General features: G+C 34.0%; 1 protein-coding gene across 7 annotated transcripts in view; it reads right to left on the bottom strand.

The window, feature by feature from the left end:
- Window positions 1-27,434, bottom strand: part of CCDC88A (coiled-coil and HOOK domain protein 88A) — a 141,206-nt gene that overhangs the window by 21,904 nt on the left and 91,868 nt on the right. For all 7 annotated transcript variants that reach the window (XM_086701076.1, XM_086701079.1, XM_086701081.1 and 4 more), the window contains exons 14-22: window positions 26,265-26,402; window positions 24,023-25,093; window positions 22,483-22,610; window positions 17,339-17,480; window positions 13,775-13,939; window positions 8,342-8,503; window positions 6,761-7,038; window positions 6,438-6,581; window positions 3,123-3,309 (exon numbers count right to left, since the gene is read on the bottom strand). In XM_086701076.1, the coding sequence (XP_086557202.1) occupies window positions 3,123-3,309; window positions 6,438-6,581; window positions 6,761-7,038; window positions 8,342-8,503; window positions 13,775-13,939; window positions 17,339-17,480; window positions 22,483-22,610; window positions 24,023-25,093; window positions 26,265-26,402 (2,415 nt within the window). The remainder of the gene's footprint in view (window positions 1-3,122; window positions 3,310-6,437; window positions 6,582-6,760; window positions 7,039-8,341; window positions 8,504-13,774; window positions 13,940-17,338; window positions 17,481-22,482; window positions 22,611-24,022; window positions 25,094-26,264; window positions 26,403-27,434) is intronic.

Genomic DNA, 27,434 nt, shown 5'->3' with positions numbered 1-27,434 from the left:
TAATATTATGAATATCCATAAACAGGCATTTAGCTCTAACTGCTATTAATATTGTGCTGTATTTGTTTTATCAATATATTGTTAAATTGAAATACAACATGTGGTAGATTCGTTGCAAGATTGAATGCAATTATTCTCCTCCCTGTACCTACACCTTCTTGTGCTGCAACTTCGTACTTTTACCATCAAGAAGTGGAACTTATTTTCTGTCTTTTTGAATTTGGAAAGTCTTTGTCCATGAAAAGTAAGTGGTAGTGATGGAAGCTCCAAGCCTAGGCCTCAAGAGCCTTCTGTGCTTCCACTTGGAATTCTGCTGGAGGATGAGAGACAACGTGGCACAGAGAAGAGTTATGCCAGTTAGGGCCACCTTAGGCCAGCCAGCCCACTCTCAAAGAATGTACCAGTTAAATGCAGATATAGGAGCAACCTCTACTAAGATCAAATGATCTTGGTCCACACATCAATACATGCTATCAGCACATCTGCTCAGCCAATCCACAGATCATGAGCAAAAATAAGTATTTATTGTCCATTACCAAAGGTTCTATGTTGTTATACAGCATTAATTACTGTGTCAATAGACAACTGATAAAGCATATATATAGAAAAGGGAAGAAATTTTAAGTAGATATAGCTCAGTGAATTAGAGCAAAGTGAACACATGTGTGGAAGGAATCAGCACACTGATCAAGAAACAGCTCGTTAACCATATTCCAGAAACACCTTGTGCTCCCTTCCAATCACCATCCCTTCCCACAAAGATTAATTGCTATCCTGGCCTCTAACACTATGGATTGATTTTCTCCCTCTAAATAATGTTATTATATGACTTAACCCATAGTCAAGGGTTAACATTTGACTGGGTTGGGACAATCAGCCAGAGATAAGTAGTTCACTAGGGCCCTGTCTGGTCTCTCCTGGATAGCTTTTTGGACCACCAGTGTCATGTGGAACTTGATCAAGATTCACTGTGGCTGAATATCTCATTCCTTGATTCTCCTAGTGAAATTTTTGACTAATTTGCCAATCTATTACTTGCCTCAACCAATATTCCAACCTCAGGCCATCTGAAAGTTGACCTTTGACAACTCTCTTGGGGATGGGGACTTTTTTGTGCTCTGCTCAAATCAAATCAATCTGCTCTGGTAGCAAAGTTGATGGTTTTCACAGTATGCCCCTCACCTAAACTACCAGGTGTTGGAACTGGGAAAGGGGGGAGGGGAATGGGAGAAATCACAAGATAAAATGCCTCAGACAACCAGAGTTCCTATCCAAAGTTGAGCAGCTTTTCTTGAATAAATGCTTCTCAATTTGTTGAACATCTTTCCTTGAGGTCCAGAGTCCTATATTGGTTGTTTTTGACAATTCTGCCCAATTTTATTGTTTCTTAGGGAGTTGATTTGCCCTATTCCTCATTCTGTAAGTCCATCGCTCCATATATATTTTATTTAGACTTTTATAAATCACAGGCAGAATGAATTTTCTGTACTTTCTGAGCCTTGTTGGATATTAAATGTATATGATTTTTATTAAACTAATTTTTCTTTCTATTGGTTTATCATTTCAGACAAAAAACTTGTAAGTATTATTTTCTGAAAATCTATTCCTACTTTCCTTTAAAGACTAGCTTAAGTGCTTGTTTCTTAAAAGTGCCATGAAATTCAGGTGTTAAGCTATATTCAAATGTCAATGATTTGGGGACCAACTAATAAAATTTAAGGATTATTTAAGGCTTTCAGTACCCTTTTATATTTTAAAACTTTTATTGCTTTATCAAACCATCACAAAGAGAGGCATGGGGATGTCTGGGTGGCTCAGTTGGTTAAGTGTCCAACTCTTGATTTTGGTTCAGATCATGATCTCACAGTTCGTGAGTTTGAGTCCAAAACTGGGCTCTGCACTGACAATGTATAGAGTCTGGTTGGGATTCTCTCTCTTCCTCCTTCTCTGTGTGCACACACACACTCTCTCTTTCTCAAAATAAATAAATAAACTTCAAGAAAAATAAATAAAACCTAAACAACAAAGAGAGGCATGGAATTATGTTAAGAACACAACTGTATTCATAAGGCCAATGTCATTTCTGTTCAAAATGCTCAAATGGCTCTGGTGTTTTACTCTGAATAAAGTTATCTTTGTTCAAGGATGCCTATTAAAATCTCAATCTATACTCCTTCATCCACCCTGGAAGTCCTCCATATCCCCTTTTACCCTACTTCATTTTTACTTGCACATAACTTATCTACCTTGTAACATATCATATGTTGCAGACTAATTTTCAAAATAGGTAGAGCAGTATTTCCAGTCCATATGCTCTTGTAGAACCTTGACATTCTCCACCAAGAGGCTGAGTCTATTTTCTCTTTCCCTTAAATCTGAATGGAATTTTGACTGCCTCAGTGAATAGAATGCAGGGGAAATGATGCTGCATGACTTCTGAGATTTGATCATCAAAGCAAAGATGGCTTCTGTCTTGTTCTCACCATGTTGTGAGAAAGCCCCAACCAGCCCTCAGAGACACTACGTAGAGAGAAAACTGATGCCTCCAGCTGATGGCCAGCATCAACTATCAAACATGCATTCACCTTTCAATCTTCAGGCTAGGGGCCCAGTGGCAAGTGAAGCAGAGATAAACTGGTCCCGCTATCCCTGTCCAAATTCTGATCCACAGATCGGTGAGCCTAATAAATGATTGTTTTACCACCAAGTTTTGGGGTAAAGTGCTATGTAGCCATGTTACAAAACACTGAAACACTATGTATTTCACTTACTTGTGTTTGTCTATTTCCTTCCACCAGAATAAGCTCCACAAAGGGAGAGATTTTTACCTTTTTGGTTTCCTAGTACATGCTAGGTGGTAAGTAAACATTTTTTTCATTAAACAAGGGCACAGTTTTACATTTTCAAAGTATCTGGACATGTCAGTTTAAACTAATAGTAAACAATGTTGATACTAATAATAACAGAAGTTTTTCTGAATTAGTTGTGAATTTCAATTATCCCTGATCACTTCTTTTAGAAATACCCCACAAAATATATACTGCTATCATCATTTTAATATGATTGTTTACTTTTTAGGCATGTCTTGACTCCCAAAATGAAAAAAACTTGGTAAAGCTCACCTCACACTGGTTATTGAGCTTGGTGGATGTGATGTCCAACTGTTGGTATTGTTCCTTTAACTTTGAAAATTCAGCTTCTAATCTGGTTTGTTCCAGTTTGGAATTATTTAGAAGACTTTTCAAGTTTTTATGGTCAGTTTGTAAAACTTCAGTTTCTTTTACAAGCTGATTATATGTATGATTCAACCTATTTAGAAATCATGACAGAAATAGAGTTAGAATCCTTAATAGCTTTCATTGTAATTTACACAGTGTGAAAATGCTGTGGATCACAGACATACTTAAAGAATGTAGGATTCTTGCCAGTGACTAAACTCTTAAAAAATCAGCTTCTATTCTGTAAAACAGATTAAAAAAATTCAAACTACTCTTCTTTTGAATCTCCCAGCATTTAAATGTTTAAGAAGACACTTACAATTTTATCATTAAAATGTGAAGTACTAATAAGAAAATATTTAGATTAAAGGACAAAAGAGAAAATAACCAATCCTGTTTAGATCTCATAGAGAAGTTTAAAATTCTAAAATTCAACGTGAAAATTCAAGAAAGATCAAGAGAATCAATCAATGCAGTACAAGAAATGATAGTCCATCAATCTGTTGCCAGATAATGGACTTAAACCAAAATTTTAGTTATTGAGATTTCCACAGCTGTGACAAATTATCCATGTTTATGTAGTCTCCACTTATTGAGAAATTGGGAGATTTTTTCTGAAAAAAATTTTAGATTTTTTATAAAAAATCAAACCATACACCTAACTTATCTGTTTCTTTCCATTATACCCTCAGAACAAAGTCCACTGACATCTAAAAGCAGAGGTCAGCAACTTTTTCTATAAAGGACCAGAGTAAATATCTTAGACTTTGTGGGTCACATGCAACATACAGCAAACTCTTTTCCTCTATGTGCTCCCCCGCAACCTTTTACAATGTAAAAACTATTTTCAGTTTGGGAGCTGAACCAAAACAGGATGGAATTGTTAAATTACTATATTGTACTACTGAAACTAATATAACACTGTATGTTAACTAACAAATTAAAATAAAAACTTAAAGTAAAAAAATAAAAAACAGAAGAGCTATATAATAAAATTTGTTTTTAAATGTGGAAAACAAAAACAAAAACAAAAACAAAAATCAGAATGCAGCCTGGATTTGGCCCGCTGAGCTAGCTGCCTGTAGTTTAACAACCTTTATCTTACAGGATTAAGAACAGGATGGGACTTGTTCAAAACACCTAACAATCTGCTTCAACTCATTCCCCAAAGAATTGAGTCAGCTTACAAGAATTATAAATAACAAAATAGTATGTTTAAAAATCAAGACTTGGTAAAAAATAAATAAATAAAATGGCAAGACCAGAAACATACAGAAAATGTTCCATAAATAAGTTGAATCCATGAATGAATGTATGCCATGAGTTATTAACAGCTGGTCAGATCTGAGACACACAATCAGCTACACGGTATATGTCAATATCTATGGAGATCAAAGATTTACTTACTGACGCTTCATGGGGGTGGGATATGAAGAGATACAATATACAATGTCCTCAACACCATCTCCCTGGCAAATGCTAAAATGAGCTCTTTAAGAGGGTTTTTTACAATATCCCTTAAAGCTGAGAACATGAACACCAAAATGCAATTCAGTGAACACAATACTAAAGAGGCCAAAACAAACCAGTCCATATAATAAACATTCCTGATTTGGCATTATCAAAGATTAAAACTTAGGTTATTTAGAGGAATGGATAAACAAACTATTGTTCTTCAGAATTTTTTTTTTTTTTTTTTTTGTGAAAGAGCTCTTTCAAGGTTTTGCTTAAAACCTTTTCTTCCTTTACAACATAGACATGCATGCATAAAAGCTGGGATAGAACAGCTTTGAGAGAGAATACTCAGAATCACACTTCCCTTTCAAGCCTGCAGAGTCTTCTGGTTCAAGATCATCATGCTCAATTTCTTCTTATCATTTAGGCTAAGCTCCTTCTCAGAAGGTCCTCAGAAATGAATACAATTAGATTCCTAGAAGGCCTATCCAAACTCACCAACTGTCCCAGTTTGTTGCAAATTCCAACAGTGGAAAAAGGTTAGGTTCAAGATGGGACTTTGATATTAAATGCCTTCCTCAATGTTATGTGCGTAATAAAAAAGACCCTGTCTTGGGGTGCCTGGGTAGCTCAGTTGGTTGAGCGTCCAACTTCGGCTCAGGTCATGATCTCATAGTTTGTGGGTTCGGGCCCTGCGTCGGGCTCTGTGCTGACAGCTCAGAGCCTGGAGCTGCTTTGGATTCTGTGTCCCCCTTCTCTCTGCCCCTCCCCCAATGGCACTGTCTCTCTCTCTCTCTCTCTCAAAAATAATAAAACAATATTTAAAAAAAATTTTAAAGACCCTGTCTAAAGGTATTCTATAACTTGTCACAATCTAGTCTTCTACTGAACATACCTTAATATCCTTCTTGATTCTAGCTTGGTGTTGAGCTTATTGAAATTCAAATCCCCTAGTACACTATTTCTAGTTATAACAATTACTAAATTAAAAACTATTGAGCATGAATATAAAAATGGCTCCAGAAACTTAGAGGGATTATTTTTTTTGTAAAGGAAAAGAAACAGAAATTGAAAAATGGATTATATTAAATTCATAACAGGACAATAGTCAATGAATGACCCTCACTTGAATTTTTTTGTGCTGCCTTTTAGCACTTCAGCTATGGTTAAGTCTAAGTGCAGTGCCAATGTTCAGACTGCTTAAACTGTCAAAGGTTTCTAAAAACCCTTTGAAATGTACCCTTATGAAGCAGGCAAATTACCAGTTGGCAAGTTTTGATTTTCCCAAAGCTACAAATTAAACAATAATTGCCCCATGCAATATGAGAACCATTAATGCCTAAGACAGTTAAAAATAAGAGTTCAAATCAGTCAGCTAGAAAACAGGAGGCTGCTTACTTGTAGCAACTTTGAAAGACAAGAACTGAGATATCAGACTAGCAAAAAGACAGACATAAAGAATCAGATTTCATTACATTCTGTAGCAATAAAGCATGTAAATGCTATCAAGGTACAGATTTCTTTATATAATGTGGCTTAAAAAATTAATTAGTTGAATAAATCAAGAGAGAAACAGTAAGAGAAAACAAGGGACCAAGGTTTTCAAGCCATTTTATAACTAGCTGCATGATTTTGGTGGGTAATTTACATGTTGTTCTGGGGACTTTTTAAAAATTCTAAATTACAGATGGTAATGCAAAGGGGGCAGTAAACACTCTGGATGTAATGAATAATATAAAACTAAAATATATAAATATTTATTACCTATCATTTTCACCACAAAGTTTCTTATATTCTGCAGCTATAGTCTCATGGTTTTTGTTTTCAAGCAGCATTTTTTCCTGTTCTACTTTCAGTGTTTTTTCCAAATCTTCCAACTGTCCTTTCCGTTTTAGTAACTGATTGTAACTGGGAAAAAAAGGTATTTGGTTTATCTCTTTAGAAAAAAGAAAATACTTTAGAAACAAAGAAAACAAGAGTAATTTATTAGTAAGTATCACATAAACATGATAAATTTCCTATATAAATTATCTTAGTTCTGTTTAACATAAAATTTATTATCTTGTCTAAAGAAGATAATAAATTACCGATCTTCAAGGTCTTTATGTTCTACTTCAAGATTTTTGTGGGCAGACTTTAGAGTTCCATGTTTAGCGATGAGAGACTCATACTCTGAAGCCTGCCGTTCATGAAGAAGTTCCAGCTTTTCATGATCTTTGATCAGAGAATCATAGAGAGATTTCAGGTCTTCTCGCTCTTTGATTACAGCTTCATTTTCATTTTCTAAGGAAGACTGCTGGATTAGGAGTTGTGCATTCTGGTTCATCAGTGAAGTACTTTGTGAATTAAGGGTAGAATTTTCAACCTGTAAGAACGCATATTGTTATCAGACATAAATAGCTACCTGCTCTTTGAGAAGACACAAATATGGGGTATGTGTTTATTACAGATAAAATAATTTTCCCATGTTAAAAATTATTCAAAAATATAACTAATGGCAACATAAAAAATATAAAAGATAACAGTGACTTTAAGGAGCTCTATATAAATCACAACAGATCATTTCATATTATACTGAGAAAGTTTGGTTTTTATAAGTATCCCAAAGAAAAAGCCTACAATTTAATTTTTATTTTTGGCAGATGTTATTAAAAATTATTATGAGATATATACCATACATGTTTTGGATTCAATTATTTTAAATGAAGGTGATTAGAAACAATTTGTATTCCACTCATGAAAAACTACAGAATCCAAAATGCTAATTTATCACTTCCTAAAAGTTGAGGGTTGACAGAACTGAAAAATTACTTGTGACATTTCAACTGGAAATTTTCTCAAGAGTCTACATTAACTTAGCATGTGTTTTACCATGTGGAAAAGAGTTACAGAAAGAACTTTCAGATTTGGAGATGGAATTTTTTCCTCTGGCTCTTTAAGAGGTTTCAAAGAGTTACACTTTCCCAGACCTGATTGTTCTATTTGAAAAGACACTGCAGCATTAAGTGCAAAATTGATCCTCTGAACCAAGGAAAAATCTGAAGACAAAATTCTCATGCTTTGTTGGTTTCTAATAACTGATATGAAAGCTGTAAAAAGGAAATAAACAATGGTATGTTGCAACCATATTCTAAAGCAAAGGTTTCTGCTTAATTACAGTCAACTTGCTGAAACAGGTAAAAGGCCATAAAGTAAACATAAATAAAATAAAGATGAAATTATATTTTAACTAAGTATTTTACTTTGCTTATTTATTTATTTTGTTTAATGCTGGGCCTTTCTGGCAGGTGCTGCTGAAGCTCCCGTGGCTCCTTGTGCAGGCTCCTGTTGTGCTCTACTATGGCCCTGGGCACTCCCATAAATAAGTATTTTAAATAAAAAATTTTAAATATAAACAAAGTTTTTTTAGTAATTTAAATAAAGATAAAATTACCTTTATTTTACTTATGTTCATTGAATGAATTTGTTAGTTAATATTTAGAGGCTCTGACATTTAAAAAAATGCTGATATATGAAAGTCTGGTATAGCACTAAATAGATTTTATCATCCATTAATTTATCTCCCATTAAATTCACACTAAGAAACAATGTTACCATGTCCAGTTATCCTTATTTTAAGAGCATAATTCAAAAATTTGGTTGCACATCCCCAAATATTACATTACAACCTGAAGCTTCGCATTCTGCGTTTGAAGAGTAGTATTCTGCTCCTGTAAGGACACTGTCTGCCTCTGAAGTGCAAGAATCTGAGCCTGCAAATTATTGTTCTGTGTCTCAAGTTGCTTCAGTTGAGTTTTCAGTGCTTGCTTCTCTGCTTGCAATGTAGCATTCTTAATAAAGAAAACACATTTTAAAAAGCAACAAACATTTCTGTTTAACAGATATTACAATTTCATAACAACTATTACCATTATAATCCAAAAAAAATCCCAACAACCTTAAAAGAGTTAAACAGTTCCCTACTATTCCAAATTATAAAGATTTAATCTAAGAGAAAGAAAATGATAATACTAAAACCTTACCATACTATTGTGTCTCTGTACTGTCTGCTTTATAGCGTCCAAAAAATAAAATATTCCATTCTCAATAATTAACATAAGAAACTAGAATGGAGAGAGGGAGGCAAACCATAAGAGACTCTTAAACACAGAGAACTAACCAGGGTTGCTGGAGGGGAGTAGATGGGGGGATGGGTTAAATGGGTGATGGGCATTAAGGAGGGCACTTTTTGGGATGAGCACTGGGCATCATATGTAAGACATGAATCACTGGATTCTACTCCTGAAGCCAAGACTACACTGTATGTTAACTAACTTGAATTTAAATTAAAAAAAAAAAAAGAAACTAGAATGGGGTGTTAAATCCTTTATGTAGTGTTCAAAAGTGCATGGGATTGTGTCCAGCCAATGAAGTGCACATTTTCTAATTGCCCAAAGGCAAATACATATAGGCGAGTGCTGGTCCCAGGGGTAGCAGCAAAACTATTTTATAAACACAAATTTAAGAGAGAAGCAGAACAATTTCAACTATGTGTTTAAAAAATTTAGGCCATAATTGACCTAACAGATGTTATATATTTTCTGTAGTGATTTTTTTTTTTCCATAGTATAAAATACTCACTAAAACTCTATCTCATCTATAGGACTTCTGGAGCAAATCCAAACAAAACATACAATTTTCAATTTTTCCAGTACATTTGAACATATTTCAATTTTATAGTTAAACAGTTGAATTACTATGCAAATAATAGATTATTAATTTAATGCAATATATATTAAACTCTTTGCCATAGATACTGTATTTTTAGGATTATTTCTAAATAGCATTTCATAAAAAAATAGTATCAAAAAGTATAAACAAAGAACCCTCTAGAAAACTGAAATAAAACTTTATATATAAAAAGGCCAGAATTTGTTGCATATAACTGTGATATGCATAAAAAGTTACACTGAACCACAACAGATCACTTTTATCGTACCTACACAGGGGACAAAGGAAACATTCATTTTATACGCTTTCATGTTACATATACTACATGTTACTGTATGAAAGTCAAGTAATGATTTAACCCATACATTATACCACAAAATCAAAGCTGAGTAAGCCAAAGGCTTTAAAGTTTGCAAAGGCATGGTGGTTTTGATATTGTCCTTTTCTTATGCTAATTTGTTTAGACAAAAAGGATAAAAAAATTTACACTGGAAGAATAATATGGAACACTAATGTATTTATATGTCATCTTGATACACCAAAGAAGTGAACCATTTTTCACTTACGTACGTTAAGTACCTTGTAGTTCAGGTCTTAATAAACCAAAATGTGCAAGCTCTAATGTTAAGTCTGGGTATCCCTATAGGAATAAGAAAAATTCCTATAGTCTATAAAAGAATAAAAGAGAGTAGAAAGGATATCTCAGAGCGAGAAAAAATTTACAATGGAGAAGTTATGAGGTCAGTAAATACACTGGCAAAAACACCAAAATTACCAGTCTAATATAGGGCTAGCCTTCTTTATAAACCATTAATGGCTAAAATATGACAACCAAGTAGTTTTTTTCCAATAGAAATTTATAAAGGAAGTCAGTGGGATAAGAAATTTACCTTACAGAACTTTACAAGTCAGCCAAATTTTCTGAAATATAATTATTAATCCAAGTGATGGAGGTGTGTGTCTATGTGTATATATATAAAATCACTGAATAATTAAAAATAGGCATTCATAACAGCTGATAAATATATAAAGATGTAAAATAGCTCGCCAATTTAAAACATGAAAATTAAAATATTTTCTTTTTGCTTTAATAAAAATTAAAAGACTAGTAATATCAAATGTATATCTAAAAAAACAGGTACTCTATTAGAAGGACTGAAAACGAATGTGATTTTCAATTTTAAGTGATGATATCATTTAAAATTACACACATACACAGATATGTATATATACCCTTTGGCCTATCAATTCCACTGTCAGGAATTTACTACCCTATGAACATATTATACATAGATTTTCATTGCAGCAAAATCTGAAAATAACCTAAATGCCCATCAATGTGGGTTTTATTTAAATAAATTAGAGTAACATCCATACTATGGAATAATGTGTTCATTAAACAAAATGAGATAGATCTATATCTGTCTAAAATACAGAGATCCTCAAAATATTGTATAGCATGATCCCACAGATATAACTGTAAAAGAAATACACTCCCAGACATACAGATGGCTAACAAACACATGAAAAGATGCTCAACATCACTCATCATCAGGGAAATACAAATCAAAACTACACTGAGATAACACCTCACACCTGTCAGAATGGCTTAAATTAACAACACAGAAAAACAACAGATGTTGGAGAGGATTCAGAGAATCCACACTGTTGGTGGGAATGCCAACTGGTACAGCCACTCTGGAAAACAGTACAGAGGTTTCTCAAAAAGTTACAAATAGAACTACCCTATGATTCAGCAATAGCACTAATGGATATTTACCCAAAGGACACCAAAATACTGATTCAAGGGGATACATGAACCTTGATGTTTACAGCAGCACTATCAACAATAGCCAAATTATTGAAAAAGCCCAAATGTCCATTGGCTGATGAATGGATAAAGAAGTTGTGGTATATAGGGGCACCTGGGTGGTTCAGGCGGTTAAGCTTCTGACTCCAGATTTCAGCTCAGGTCATGATCTCACAGTACATGAGTTTGAGCCCCACATCAGGCTCTGTGCTGACAGGGCAGAGCCTGCTTGGGATTCTCTCTCTCCTTCTCTATTTGCCCTGCGCCTACTCTCTCTCTCAGAATAAATAAATAAAACTTAAAAAACCTTTGACCCAGCAATAGCACTGCTAGGAATATACCCAAGGGATACAGGAGTGCTGATGCATTGGGGCACATGTATCCCAATGTTCACAGCAGTGCTTTCAACGATAGCCAAATTATGGAAAGAGCCTAAGTGCCCATCAACTGATGAATGGATAAAGATGTGGTTTATATATACAATGGAATACTACTTGGTAATGAGAAAGAATAAAATTATGCCATTTGCAGCAACGTGGATGGAACTGGAGGTATTATGCTAAGTGAAATAAGTCAGTCAGAGAAAGACAGATATCATATGTTTTCACTCATATGTGGATTTTGAGAAACTTAACAGAAGGCCATGGGGGAAGGGAAGGGGAAAAAAATAGTTACAAACAGAGAGGGAAGCAAACCATAAGAGACTCTTAAACACAGAACAAACTGAGGGTTGATGAGGGGTGGGGGAGAGGGGAAAGTGGGTGATGGGCATTGAGGAGGGCACTTGTTGGGATGAGCACTGGGTGCTGTATGTACGCCAATTTGACAATAAATAATATTAAAAAATAATCATAAATATATCAAAAAAGAAAAAAGAAGTTTATATATATGATGGAGTATTATTTGGCCATAAAAAAAGAATGAAATCTTGCCATTTGCCACCATGTGGATGGAGCTAGAGACTATTATGTTAAGCAATAGAAGTCATTCAGAGAAAGACAAATACCGGATGATTTCGTTCACATGTGGAATTTAAGAAATGTAACAGATGAACACAGGAGGAAGAAACTAAAGGGGAAAACCAGAAAACAGACTCTTAACTATAGAGAACAAACTGAGGGTTGCTGAAGGGGAGGAAGGCATGGTGATGGGTTAAATGGGTGATGGGTATTAAGGAGGGCACTTGTGATGAGCATAGGGTATTATATATAAGTAATGAATCACTAAATCCTACACCTGAAACTAATATTACATTGTATATTAAGTAACTGGGATTTAAATCTTGGATGAAAAAAAGAAATCTACTTCTATACACAGATAAATCATTTTTCTGGGAAAACAAACTGTTTACAGTGATTACTTCTGGATGAGAAAGTAGGAATCAACACTGTAGGAAATTAATTTTTGGCATTATGGCTTTAAAGTTTGCAAAACATGTTACATTAAAACACAAAAGCAACAACTGCAACTATTTTACTTGTTAATATATATATTCCAAAAGCTCATTCATCTTTAAAGGATAGATGTTTGGTGAATTTATTTGATTACTGTTTCTTGTCAAGTATTTCTCCAACTCATTCAGGGAATATTTACTGTGTCTGCTATCCACCAGGCTTAAGTCTACATACTGAAGGCATAGTGGCAAAAAAGAAAGACAGCTTTCTGCTTTCAAGGAGCTTTTTTCCAGTAGACAACCAAGAAATAAAGAAATAATATTTCACTAGTGAAACGCATTATGAAGAAACTAAATAAGGCAGTGGCTTGGTATTAAATGGCTTAGGTTGAGAATAGCTACTTGACTGGTGGAGGGGTCAGAAAAGACCTCTCGCAGGAGATGTGTCAAATGAGGCCTGAATCCTGAGGGAAGCTAGCCATGTGTTCTATGTAGAGGATGTGAACATAAAGGTCTGGAAATAGGAATAGAGAAGGCCAATATGACTAGAATTAATTGACTATATATCAGGCATTGTTTTGTGTTTTCCAGGTATTCACTATAGTAATATTATCTCCAGATAAATCAACAGAGGGGGTGGAAGAGTGCTATGGTATAAGGCCAGCAATATAGGCAGGACAAAGTCAGGAATGATCTTACAAGACACTAACAAATTTGGATTTTATTCTAATTGGGAGGGGAAGCCAATTAAGACTTTAAGTAGAAAAGTGGTATGACTAAGTTTTATGTTTTAAAATAAAAACTGCCTATTGTAATAGGAATGGGTTAGGCTGAGCCAGGAGTAGAAGTGGGGGAAGACAGCACCTGAGAGGATATTCTCTCATCCAGATGAGAGATGATGGTACCTTAGACTAGAGTGGTAGCAGCAACAATGGGACAGAAGTAGATGGGCTTGGGATGTATTTTCACAAGAGTTGACAAAGCTTGCTGATGGACTTATATCAGGGTAGAAAAGTATATTAAATTATTAGTTCTTCAGCCCTTTATTACATTATAAAATAAATCAGTCGAGAAAGTATAAGATGAACAAAGCTCCAAAACCAGATTAAATAAATTTTCTGAATTATATATTCAATGCTACTTTACTTCTAAAAAATCTTATTCCTACAAAAATTTAAAAATACTTACATTTCTTTCTACTTCAATTAATCTGTCTTTAACCTTCAGAAGCTCTCTAGTCGTTTCTTGACTTTCTCGCTCCCATTTATTATCTTCACCAGAAGTTGGAGGAGAGCTCTGTACCATCCTTTCTTCATCTTGTCTCTGTTTGAGAGCTTCATAGTTCTTTTTCACCTAATATTTTATTTAAAATATTTTAATGGGGAGAAAAAAATCACCAAAATTATTACTTCTCACAATTAGATTCTGCACTAGTCTGGTGAATAGGAGAGACACTTCATTTAAAACTATGATAGGGGCGCCTGGGTGGCGCAGTCGGTTAAGCGTCCGACTTCAGCCAGGTCACGATCTCGCGGTCCGTGAGTTCGAGCCCCGCGTCGGGCTCTGGGCTGATGGCTCAGAGCTTGGAGCCTGTTTCCGATTCTGTGTCTCCCTCTCTCTCTGCCCCTCCCCCGTTCATGCTGTGTCTCTCTCTGTCCCAAAAATAAATAAACGTTGAAAAAAAAAAAAGAATTTAAAACTATGATAAATAATATGTATGACTATCATTACTATCATGATCACAATTTATGCTTTGTCAATTGCAAATCCTTTCCTTCTAGAAAATATCAAATATACTCTGTTTATGTGCCATACTCCAATTACATATTCTGTAATTTCAGATCCTATTGTTTATGATGAAGAATATATTAACTGGAAATAGACATGTTGCTAAATATTAGTAATTGTTTTTTGACATATCTATCGCTGATTTAGAGATTTCAGAGATACCCCATGTAAAGAACAAATGAAGACTTGACATACGTAATAATTCCTTCTAAAAAAAAAGATACCTAAAGTTGAAGAAGTATCTATAAATGTCTGCTCTTGTAAGAAGGATATGTTGCCCAGAATGCGTTATATTAATAAAGAAAATTAATGACTTCTTTATTCAGATCCTAAACCACATGTAATGACTACATTTTATAAAAAGTGAGCAATCCAAGGATATATCTTACCCAGGGTTTTCTGGTGTGATTACAACCAAATCCTACTTTAAGAGAGTCAACTCAATACTAACAACTGGGTAATCTTACAGTACCAAAATTACTGATTAACTTAATAGCTCTCTTTAATTTAGACTGATTATTATTATACTTATCTTGAATCATTACTTTTTCCTAGGAGACATTTATACTAAATTTCTAAATTAAAGCTCAAACTTTGTATTAAGGCAAAAATATAAATGTCTAAAATAATTCAACATCTAGGGGTGCCTGGGTGGCTCATTTATTTCAGCTCAGGCTATGATCCCATGGTCCATGAGATCAAGTCCAGCATCCAGCATTGTCAGAGTGGAGCCTGCTTGAGATTCTCTCTCCCTCTCTCTGCCCCTTCCCCACTTGTACATATGTACATGTACTCTCTCCCTCTTTCTCTCTCTAAATAAATAAACTTAAAACAGAAATTTAAAATAATTCAATATGTAAGGCAAACCTTAGGAAACTTATGACTCAACAATAAACTTTGCCACTATTGAGTTAGAAAATAATGAAGTGAGACTGAAGAAAAAAGATGCCCTAGATAGAATATAATTTAAAGCATGGCTGAATGATTTAATAGGTATTCTGTGATCCTAATTTTCCAGTTTTGAGGGTTTTTTTAAATTACTTTTAATACCCTAATAACATGAGTGACATCATTTCCTGTCTCATATTTTACATTAATTTTCCACAGGGTTTTTCTAGGCTTATAAAGACTACAGATATATGCCATTATTAAGAAGGAGAGCAGAGAGTGATACACAAAGCTTATTTTTAGCACATTGTTCTTATAAGTATGTTTCAAAATTGGACCCTTTACCTTATATATCATTAATCAGAATCTGTGATTTATGTTCACATAAAAAAATGACATATTTTCCATTGAGGTTTCTTAGAGACAGCATATAGGTGTGTCTTGCCTTTTTACCTTACTTATTAATCTCAGTCTCTCAATTGGCATGTTTAGACCTTTTATATTTAATGTGATGATTAATCTGGTTTTGTTTAAAACTGCCATTTTGCTATTTGTTTTCTATTTGTCCAATCTGTACTTTGTTCCTCATTTTTTCTTTTTCTGTTTTTTTTTTTTGAATTTTGTATAATTCTATTTTATCTCCTTTGCTGGCATATTAGCTATACCTTTTTTGTCATTCTATTTTAGTAGTTACTTCAGGCATTCAACTCATACTTAACTTTCATAGTCTTCAAGTGATATAGTATTAAAATCCAGAACAATCTAATTCCAGTTGAATGGTAGGAAGCTAGTCCAGTAATAGCTATGCCAAAATGGCTGGAAGTGGAAGACGATGACATTTTGAATCTCTGTTCTCTAGACTTGAAATACATGCAATACTAACCCACACCCATACCCAATTATTTTCTGGCTGAGTAGCTTTATGAAGTTGACTTTCTTTGTAACCGACATACTGGAGATTAATTAACTCTGGTGCCAAATTTTACTTTATTTTTTGGATAATTCTTTATGTTAACTAAGCAAAATTCTAGAGTTTCTTCTGTAATGATATATATTTCATGGTATAAATACCAACAATGATGTTATGGGCAAATGGGGAACAAAATCTTTTTCCTTTTCTGCATGGGAAATTCATCTTTGGTAACTGGGCCTTTGGAAACCTGTATATCCATTGTGGAGATCTTATATCTATGCCTTAAGGGTTTCTGCAAGAGATGATGACTACTATGGAGCATACAGTCTCAAAGCAAGGGCAGCTCCTGCAAGTTCAATGTGAATCTCATCATCTTGCACTTGAACTGTCATATGGTGTGAATATGACTCTAGACAACTATATGAAGAGGGATCCTTGACAATGCCCTGCTCTATACTTGTACTTAGAACCAAGTAGTTCTAAATGTGGCCCATAGTAATCTTGTCAATCTGAATGTTTAGTTGACTGTAAAATCACTCTTGGTGGTACTACAGAGATGATTGAAGGGAAAAAAAAAAACAGAACATGATTCTACCAATCTACCATACACTAACCCTAGGAAATGGGCAAGCCCCTTTGATTTCAATTTATTTATGTAAAGGAAAACGGACAGTCGCTCTTGCCTTGCGTATTTCACAGAATTATTCCAAATATCACAAGAAAACGGGTCTAGGAGAAAACCTCAAATTTATGAGATCAAGTGCTTTCACATACCACACATACTATTTGCCTCTACTTGGTATCCTCATACCCACATCTATGCCTACCAAACTGTTAACTGGATTTTCAATAGGAGTAGGGTGTTAGAGTGAAGTGTCAGTATCACACTGAAAGCTTTTCCCAATAGAGTAAGACTGCCTCTTCACCACCCCATTCCCACAATACTGATATGCCTCTAACTGAATGGTGGAAATGGAATTTAATAAATTACAGTGGATAAACAAAATATAGTTGTAATGAACTAAAAGACAAAGATTTGTTACTCTCAAATTTAAGAAAAAGAAATAGACACAATACTAATGATGTTGCTTTTTTGTTTCCTACTTTACATTTTTCTGTCAAAATATTCAACAATTAAAATTCCTTCCAAGGAAATCACTTACTGTTTTAAGTTCTTGGCGCAACTGCTGGTTGTAATTTGTGGATTCTTCTAATCGAGCTTCTAAAGCAGCAATTTTTTCTTCTTTAATTTCAAGAGACTTCTTTAGAGTCGATTCTAATTTTGATTCCAAAAGTTTGTACCTACTATCCAAATACAAAAATAACATAGTTCATCACTGGAGGTCAAAAATTATTTTTAAAGATCATTATGACCATAGACACTGATGCCATAAAGAGGTCTTATGAAACAATATTTTTTTAAGAGGTGAATTATTCTATTGCCCCACTCCCCCCTTTAAACTCTTCCTGGTTATAAAAAAAAAAATCAACTAGGTAACCAGAGCTTCAGATTATAGCCTAGGTTGTCAAAAGCAAAAATTGATGCTCAAAAAAAGGCATCTGGAAGATGTAAATCCCAAAATATTCTTTTTACTTTTATAAGGATAGAATCCATAGGAAAAGAAGTAGATGGGTTTATTATATTATTAAGCATTTGTCTATGATATGAATGTGTTAAGATACTTGTACAAGAAGACAGGTATAGTTAAGCTTAAAACTCATGGAAGGGTACAGAGTACTTACAGAATATTTTAGAAAGGGAATGATATACCAAAGATACTGGATACTGGTAACAGAGCAGGAAGAGGCAAATGCAAATGTCAGTATTTTAGTTATGTTTTTGAATGGTGATTTCATAAAAAAATTATATTATTTACGGTTAAAAACTTTTTTTAAGTTAAAAAATGTCTATTTTTGAGAGAGACAGAACATGATCAGAGGAGGAGAGAGAGAGGGAGACAAATAATCTGAAGCAGGTTCCAGGCTCTGAGCTGTCAGCAGAGAGCCCGACGTGGGGCTCGAACCCACAAACTGCGAGATCATGACCTGAGCTGAAGTTATATGCTTAACTGACCGAGCCACCCAGGCACCCTGTGGTTAAAATTTTTTTTACAAAAAGGACAGTGCATGAACACAGTTTGAGAGTGAATCACAAACTAGAGATTATGACTAATTCTTATACCTGAGAACCTTGATGACTAAACCAAATAAATAAGTACATATATGAGAAATTTTATCACATTCTGCCTTTTACTGTAGTTAATTTGTGTGTATGTGTGTATATATACGTTTTACAATTTTTTTCTTGCTCAATCAGTTTTTAAGTTCACTGAGCACAGAGAACAAATCTCACTCGTTTTGGTATTGGCTTGAGTCAACAGATATTTTTAAAGCGTTTTATGAATCTAACTTTGGATATATTTAATGTTGGATGCCTGAGTTGCCTCTAGACTGTCCAGATAGAGATGTCCACTAAGCAAAAAATAATGTGACTATCAGGTAAGATGATGGATGGCAATGCATAGCATACACAACAAAGAGGCCTGAGAACATAACCCTAGGAAACTACAGTAAAACCTTGGGTTGTGAGTAACTTGTTCTGCAAGTGTTCTGCAAGCTGAGCAAACATTTCTAATAAATTTTAACTTGATAAACGAGCAATGTCTTGCAATACAAGTAGTACATGATGCCGAACATCACGTGATCACAACTGAACCAATGGTTCTTGAAATTCACTTTGAAATGTCAGTGCTTTGGATTACAAGCTTGTTTCCAGAATGAATTATGCTTGCAAACCAAGCTTTTACTGTATATTGAGACACAGGAAAAGAGCTGTTAAAAAAGAATAGACAAGAGTGATCACTTAGCACTCTATTTGTAACTTTATCACTAAATTTACTTTGTTGCATTCTACCTATTTGTACATATAAATCCATAACTTAGACTACCTATTCCTTTATGGCAAGAATAATATCTTAATTATATCTTAAAAGGGTCAGAGAGAATGATGCCAGTGAGAAAGAGGAAAAGGTTAGACTGTTAGAGATACCATCTGAGATTAGAGGTAAACACAGAGGCAGATATACATAAACTCCAAGACAGAAGGGATAGAATATTAAAGGAATTTATGTTTGTGAACTTTTTTTTCTTTGTGATGCTACGGTTAATGTAATGGTTGAGAAAGAAGCTGGTTTAGTGGCTTAAGACACTTCTTTTCCTGATCTACCAAATTTGATCATGGTCTCAACGTCATTTCTTAAAACACTGAGTTCAACATATACCTTTATCTCTATTTCTAATGCTTTCATTATATATATATAAATGTGCAGACTAATGAACACATCAATTACATCTTGCCTAGCCTATTTCAACAGCTTCCTAACTGATCTCTGTGACTCTAATTTGCCCTTTTTCTAATCCATATTCCTTTTTTTTATATATTTATTTTGAGAGAGAGAGAGAAAGCACACACACACAAGTGGGGGAGGGGCAGAGAGAGAGGGAGAGAGAGAATACCAAAGAGACTATACTGTCAGTGCAGAGCCTGATGCAGGGCTCGAACTCAATGAACCATGAGAACATGACGTGAGCTGAAATCAAGAGAAGGATGCTTAACAAACTGAGCCACCCAGGTGCCCCTTTCTAATCCATCTTTCACATCACTCTAAAAATTACTCAAAAGGGGTGCCTGGGTGGTTCAGTTGGTTGAGTGTCCCCAACTCTTGATTTTCAGCTTAGGTCATGATCCCAGGGTCATGGGATTGAGCCTCGCATTAGCCTGTGCTGAGCTGGAGCCTGCTTGAGACTCTCTCTGTTCCCCTCTTCCTCTTTACTCCTCTCCCCCATTTGCAGGTTCTCTTTCTCAAATTAGAAAAAAAATTCTCAACATAGCTTTGTGCTTTATTTGCATGGAATGCCATCTCCACCAATTCCACCTTGCACATTTCAGTCATTCTTTATGGCTCAGCTGAAGCATTATCATTTCTTTGATGCTTGATGGTCAACAAATTTTAAGAGCTCAATTAACATTGAGTAGCTGTTTGAATTAAGGTTTGAAAAGAGCCACCAAACAATATGAAGGACCCACCTACAACTGGGTTCTAAAAGGGTTAGGGTAGTTACATGGTTTACTGTTTTTTTCCCCTCAACTATTTAAATGTCTTACATACACACACAGGTAATAAATGTTTGAATAAAAAAGCGATGCATATTCAGTATCTATATTAAGAAGTAGTCAACTAAATTGGGCCTTAACTATTTATTTAACTCAAATAAAAATAGTTTCTCATATGGGAATGCAAGCTGGTGCAGCCACTCTGGAAAACAATATGGAGGTTCCTCAAAAACTAAAAATAGAACTACCCTATGACCCAGAAATTGCACTACTAGATATTTATCCAAGGGATACAGGTGTGCTGTTTTGAAGGGACACATGCACCCCCATGTTTACAGCAGCACTATCAACAATAGCCCAAGTAAGGAAAGAGCCCAAATGTCCATCGATGGATGAATGGATAAAGCAGATGTGGTATATATATATATATACATATATATATACACACACACACACACACACACACACACACACACACACACACACACAATGGAGTATTACTCAGCAATCAAAAAGAATGAAATCTTGCCATTTGCAACTACATGGATGGAACTGGAGGGTATTATGCTAAATGAAATTAGTCAGAGAAAGACAAAAATCATATGACTCCACTCATATGAGGACTTTAAGAGACAAAAGAGATGAACTTAAGGGAAGGGAAACAAAAATAATATACAAACAGGGAGGAGGACAAAACAGAAGAGACTCATAAATATGGAGAACAAACTGGTGGGTTACTGGAGGGGTTGTGGGAGGGGGGATGGGGTAAATGGTAAGGGACACTAAGAAATCTACTCCTGAAATCATTGTGGCACTATATGCTAGCTAACTAATTTGGATGTCAATTTTAAAAAAATTAAATTAAAAGCAATAAAATAAAATGGCAAAAAAATAGTTTCTCATGAAACAGTTGTATGATTAATCCAATTACAGTTCCTTGAATTCAATGCTAGAACTAATGCCTCAAATTACTTCTATTCGTTATTATAGAATCTATGAGCATCAACCAACCTATTCTTAACTTTGAATATTTTCAAAATGACAAAAACAAATCTCTTATAACAGCATTAATTTTCCCTATATACATTATTAAATATAGACTATAAATACTATAACAGTAATAATGGGTAGACAATAAAATACAAATTCTATTACAAAAATTCCAATGAATTAAAATCTAGTCTACATAAAACTGTATTTTTAACAATATATCCTTCCAGTCTAGCTGGAATCACATGGCTGACTAGATGCTAAACCATAGACTACTTGAAAAATCTGATTGTTTGATAGATTGTAATTACCATAGGAGAATAAATTTTTTTAACCTTATATTGATCATTCTCAAAATTAAAGGGCATATAAAGTAAGGTTTTATTGTTTCTCACCTTACTTTTCCACATTATTATTATTTTTTTTTAAGTAGGCTTCATGCCCAGTGTGGAGCCCAACATGGGGCTTGAACTCAAAACCATGAGATCAAGACCTGAGCCAAGATCAAAACTCATATGCTTAATAGTCACCCAGGCGGCCCATTCCACATTTTTTTAAATGTTTATTTCGAGAGAGAAAGAGAGAGAGAGGCAGAGAGAGAGGGAAAGAAAGAATACCAAGATGACTCCATGCTGTCAGCACAGAGCCCAACACAGGGCTCGAAACCATGAACCACGAGATCATGTCCTGAGCCTAAATCAAGAGCCAGATGCTTAACTGACTGTGCCACCCAGGAGCCCCTCCATATTATTTTTATACCTTAGTTACCTCAGCATGTTTTCCTTTGTTTCATATTTCTCCTTTCTGTAAGTCCACTTTTGCACACAAAATAAATGAAAGAATTGAGGCATTTAAGCACATGATTCAAATAAAAACTAACTTTATATTTCAAGAGAGAGGGGTTTGTTGTTAATGTCTCATTCTACTTTCATAGGTAATTATAGTTTCTGCTTTTCTGCTACGTGAGTGGCTTCCTGTTTTCCTATTATGTAACTATTTATAGTAACATTTTAGCATTTTTCTTGTATTAGGTTGTGTTTATCTGAGTTTTTACTTTTTTTTCTTATAGAACTTTCTCTATGGGAAGAGAGGAAACAGAAACAGGTGACATATGTAAATATTCTATAGCTGATACAGGAGAGAAGGTTTGAGCAAAAATATAACAATAATTTAAACTGTTTGCCAAATAGACTTAATACTCACCTGTCATCAGTACTCTGCTCATCATGCAAGAGTCGCTCTTTATTTAGCCCTATCTTTTCAAGCTCATGAGTTAATTTTTCAAGATCATTATTCATTTGTTGAGTCTTCAATTTTTCACACACCAAATCCTTATTTTGAAAGGAATGCAAGACTCACATAAGTGTCATGACCATGAACATCTAGGAAATTCAGTCACGATTGTAACTACCACTATCCAGGAATACATATATATAATTCAAACCAGGAAAAACAGAAATGTTGTTGAATTTTTCCTTCATCACTAACAAGTAGTTAAGCAAAAAAATAAACTAGTTCAAACAATATGGTTTTCCTTTTTTGTTTTTTTTTTTTGCTAATATTACTTGTAATTTTTTGTATTAAAAACTAAAAGGAAAAACTCTTTACTTGTGAACTCTTGAGGATTGAAAGCTGTGAGAAAAAGAACACATATCTACTAACTTTTTAATAATAAGCTAGAACCTTAGTGCATATTTCTATGAATATATGCTGGATGCAACACCCTTCTCCCACCTCAAGCATCCCTCTGCCAGTGGAAGAGGTCTAACATATTGATCTGAAGAACATATTGACCTGAAGAACTAGGGGACACTGTTAGAAGTTCAGACATGAGGAACCTTGTTCCTGTCTGTAGGACGGTACAACAACAGAAAGAAGAAAGCAAAAAGCTAATAATGGGCCCCTCTCAATGCCTCTTTAGCAGAAAGGCAGACTTCCCAATGTGACGTTCTGCCGGGATGCAAAGAAACTTTTTAATTGAACTTAAAAGAGTTATCATACAGAGTATATAGCATAGGGGTAGCAAAAAAAAGGCCAAGCATGCTATGAAGAACATGAATATGATCTACACCATGTTTCACTTGGATCTACGGCCAATCTACTCCAGAAAATGTCACAACTCTTCTCAACACACAGATCTAAGCAACTACCAATTGTGCAGTGTCGACTCCTAAAGTTCAATATGATTTGCATTCTAAGGCTTAAGAGCATAATTCATGGAGATGTGGAGTTTGAAAGATCTGGATTTGAATCCAGCAATCCAACTTTGCCATTAGCTGAGTGATCCTGAGTAAGTTACTTAATGTCGCTTATGCTTTCTAATCTACTGGACATAACATCTATAGAGAATTACTGTAAAAATTATATAAATAAATTTCTGAAGTCCTTAGCCCAGTACCTGGTACATGGTTGGCATTCAATAAATAGTAGCTATTATGGTTCCTATTATTCAGTAACAGTCTTGACCAAATATTTTATTTTGAAATAAAACATAAAATTATAATGTAATAAAGGAGATACCACATGGAAACCTTATTACTACAATATATTAAAAATAAAATTCACATGTACTTCTTGGTATAACAAAAGTAGGAAAATTTAGAAACTCTAGTTCTAAATGCCAATTTTTATTTTGAACCATAAGCAGATGATGCAAATTTCTGATGGGTTCCAATAAAACTTAACAATGCCTTGAATTAAAAATATAAAAATATTTTCCTTAAATTTAGGTAACTATATTTACCTCTCGTAATGTAACCAAAGTTTTTACATCAATAGTTGCTCTTTTCACAAGCTCCTTATTTTCTTTCTCTAATTCTTTCAGACGAATGCAGGATTCTTTAAAAATACTGATCTCTTTGAAAAGGGTTTTGTTTTCTTTTTCCAAATTCCCAATTTTCACATTATTTTCTTCCAATGTGGTATCTTTTATTTCTGCTTGCTGTCGGAGTCTTTTATTTTCTTTCTCCAGTTGCTTCTTATCTTTTTCCAGTTGAGAAGTCTCTTGCTCTAATGATTTATTTTCTTTTTCTAGTTGTTCTAGTCTTTTGCTGGATATTTTTAACTCCTCTAGGTTTTTCTGCAATGTTTGATTTTCCATCTCTAAGTCTTGTAGTTCACTCTCTAACTGTTGAATTTTTTTATTGCTATTTTCTAGAGCTTTCTGTAGCCTCTGATTTTCTGTATCTAAACCCTGGTAGCTAACTTCTAAGCGTTCTGTTTTCTTGAAAGATGCTTTCATGAGTTCTAAACCCTTCTTAAGCTGCTCTTTTTCACTTTCCAGTTCTTTATTTTCTAGCTGTAGCTGAGCCATTTTCATGCTTGCACACTTCAAAGATTCCACATTCCTTCGCAGTTCTAAGTTTTCCTCATCTAGTTGGGAATTCTCTTTTTCTAGGGATTCTAACTGAAAAGTAAGGTTTTTAAAACTATCTAATGTTTTTTTTAATTTTCTATTTTCTCTTTCTAGCTCTGAATTTTCTTGTTCTAAGGCCTCAATTTTTTCACAAGTAATTTTTAAATTGGTTATCTTTTTCTGTAACAATTCATTTTCTTTCTCAAGATGATGCAACTCATTTTCAAGTTCTTCTGCTCGTTCTCCTTTTTCTTTATAATGTTCCAATTCTTTCCTAATTTGTCTTTTTTCAAATTCAATCTTACTTAACTTGCTACTTGTTTCTTTGATAGATTCATGGAGAATTTTATTTTCTTTTTCAATGTCTTTCACCCTCGCTTCAGCACTTATCTGGGATCGCTGCCTTAAAGAAGACACGGTTTGATTCAGATGTTCATTTTCCTGTTCCAATATTTTAATCTAATTGAAAAAAAACAAAGGAGAAAATTAAAAATATAAATTAGCATAAACTAAATATTTTAAATTACAGTTTTTCCATTTCAAAAAAACTAACAATGAAATAAGAACATAAAAGGGTGCTAATATGTCTTACTTTTAATTGTGACAAATATTTGCTGGCAGACCACCGTGTACATGTACTTTCAGGTCATAAAAGTTCTGTCTTTAGGGAGTTCATAATGTAAAGAAATGGTTAGGAGAACTGTACTTAATATTAATCAAAGTGATCTTCAGATTATTTATAGTTACATGTTTCAAATTCAAATAGGAATATAGGTGAAATACACACACATATCTCTTTATGACTATAAGCTTTTACTTTCATTAAATAAATTTTGCAAAGCATACACGCAGTGGGTTCTTGATAAATATTGCTATATTTTATGTGTATATATGTGGGTGTGTATTCATTCTCCCAAGAATTCTAATTTGAAAAAGATCAAAAAACACAAAATCCTCTGGTATACCTGAAAACTAATTTTTTATGACATGGCCTAATTTTGGTAAACAATCCCCTGAGAGCCTTGTAAAAATACAGATTCATGCTTAGCTCTAGAATTTTTATTCTGTAGCTCTATGGAAACCTTTATTTTTATAGGTAGCCTAAGGACTATACCTGGATAATAAAAAACAAACCATTTTACTTCTAAAAAAGTAACAGAAACTTTAAAATAGCAACTCACTCAATATACCCAGTTCTCAGTTTCCTAAAGCATAAAGTGAGAATGACCAATAAATACTTGAAAGCAAATATGAACGCATTCTAGAGAAGGCTGCTGCCAACACATCTCCCTCTTTCGTAGGGTCTGAATACATACAGCTGCATCTCTCCCCAATTCCACACAGTAACTTTATAATCTGCAGCCCTGTTCTACAGACACTTGAAATCCAGGTATTGTAAAATTTTATACCAGATAATTATTAAACATACTGGCAACTTTAAGAATTCTAAGCTTTCGCTTCAACCTTCCCATGTATATGGATAGAAAATGAAAACCACAGTTACTCTAAGATCTAAACAATTCTAAAATTATTTCCCTTTCATGTTACACGAACATTTTTGTTTACCTAAACATTAAAATAACTTGCTAAGAGAATTTAAAATATATTGCTTAATAGGAAACTTATGAACCTGTCTTTCTGAATTTTCTCTAAGTGTTTCAATTGTTTTTTCAAGTTGAGCCTTCTCCTTCATTAGATCCTTGCTTAAATTCTGACAATTCTGAAGACTTTGCTTTTCTTGAATAATCTCGTTTTCAAGAATTTCAACCTAGAAAAAATTAAATCAAAAAACAATGTAATATTAAATATTTTACAACAAAGGAAACATGTCAAAAGATAATCTTGGAATAAAAACTAAAATACAATTTTAATACTCAAATGGTGAAATTTAAGAACTGAATACAGAAATTCAAGTAATACTCCATGCTAATTTTAACAGCTATATAAAATATGCAGACATGACTATCTTTCTTATCCTCTGCATCTCTGAAGGGCACATTTCTACTTCTAAATACAAAAAATAAACCCAACTATATATATAATTACATACTATATGAAGACTATGCAAATTTTATTGAAAGACTCTCCTGGCTTGACGAAATTTATAAAGATTTTAATCACAGACAAGTAATTTTAGGGAAGAAGGAAGAAGAGAATATAAAAAACATGAAAAAAGATGAGAAAAAGGTAAGTTTAATGAGGAAACAGAAAGGAATTACGTTTAAAATAAAAAGAAAGACAGGTGCCTGGGTGGCTCAGTTGGTTAAGTGTCTGACTCTTGATCTCAGCTCAGGTCCTGATCTCAGGGTTGTGAGTTTAAGCCCTGCATTGGGCTCCATACTGGGTATGGAGTCTACTTAAAAAAAAAAAATAATAAAGGAAAGAGGGAGAAAAAATAATAATAATACTAGAGAAAAAAAGAGCTGAACAAAGCTCACGTAAATGTTATAGTTATAGTCTAGGTTTAAATTTATCTTCAATTATACATTTCAAAGATATGTTCAAGTATGTGGTTAATAAGCATAAAAATAGCAAATTCCAGTTTAAATTATGCCAAACCATTGATTTCCCATTATGATATAACATATTCAAATCAGGTAATAAAAGAAAATAAAGATTTAGCTATATAAAATATTCCACTTCAAGTTTAAGTATTACTTAAATCCTTATATCAACAGTGAAAAAGTCTCAGGCGCCTGGGTGGCTCAGTAAGTTAAGCATCCAACTTCAGCTCAGGTCATGATCTCAAGGTTTGTGAGTTTGAGCTCCAGGTCGGGCTCTGTGCTCAGAGCCTGGAGCC

This window comes from Puma concolor, chromosome A3, assembly GCF_028749965.1.
Source record: "Puma concolor isolate L17-30 chromosome A3, mPumCon1.1.hap2, whole genome shotgun sequence".
NCBI lineage: Eukaryota > Metazoa > Chordata > Mammalia > Carnivora > Felidae > Puma > Puma concolor.
This window is presented reverse-complemented; position numbering and strand designations above follow the sequence as displayed.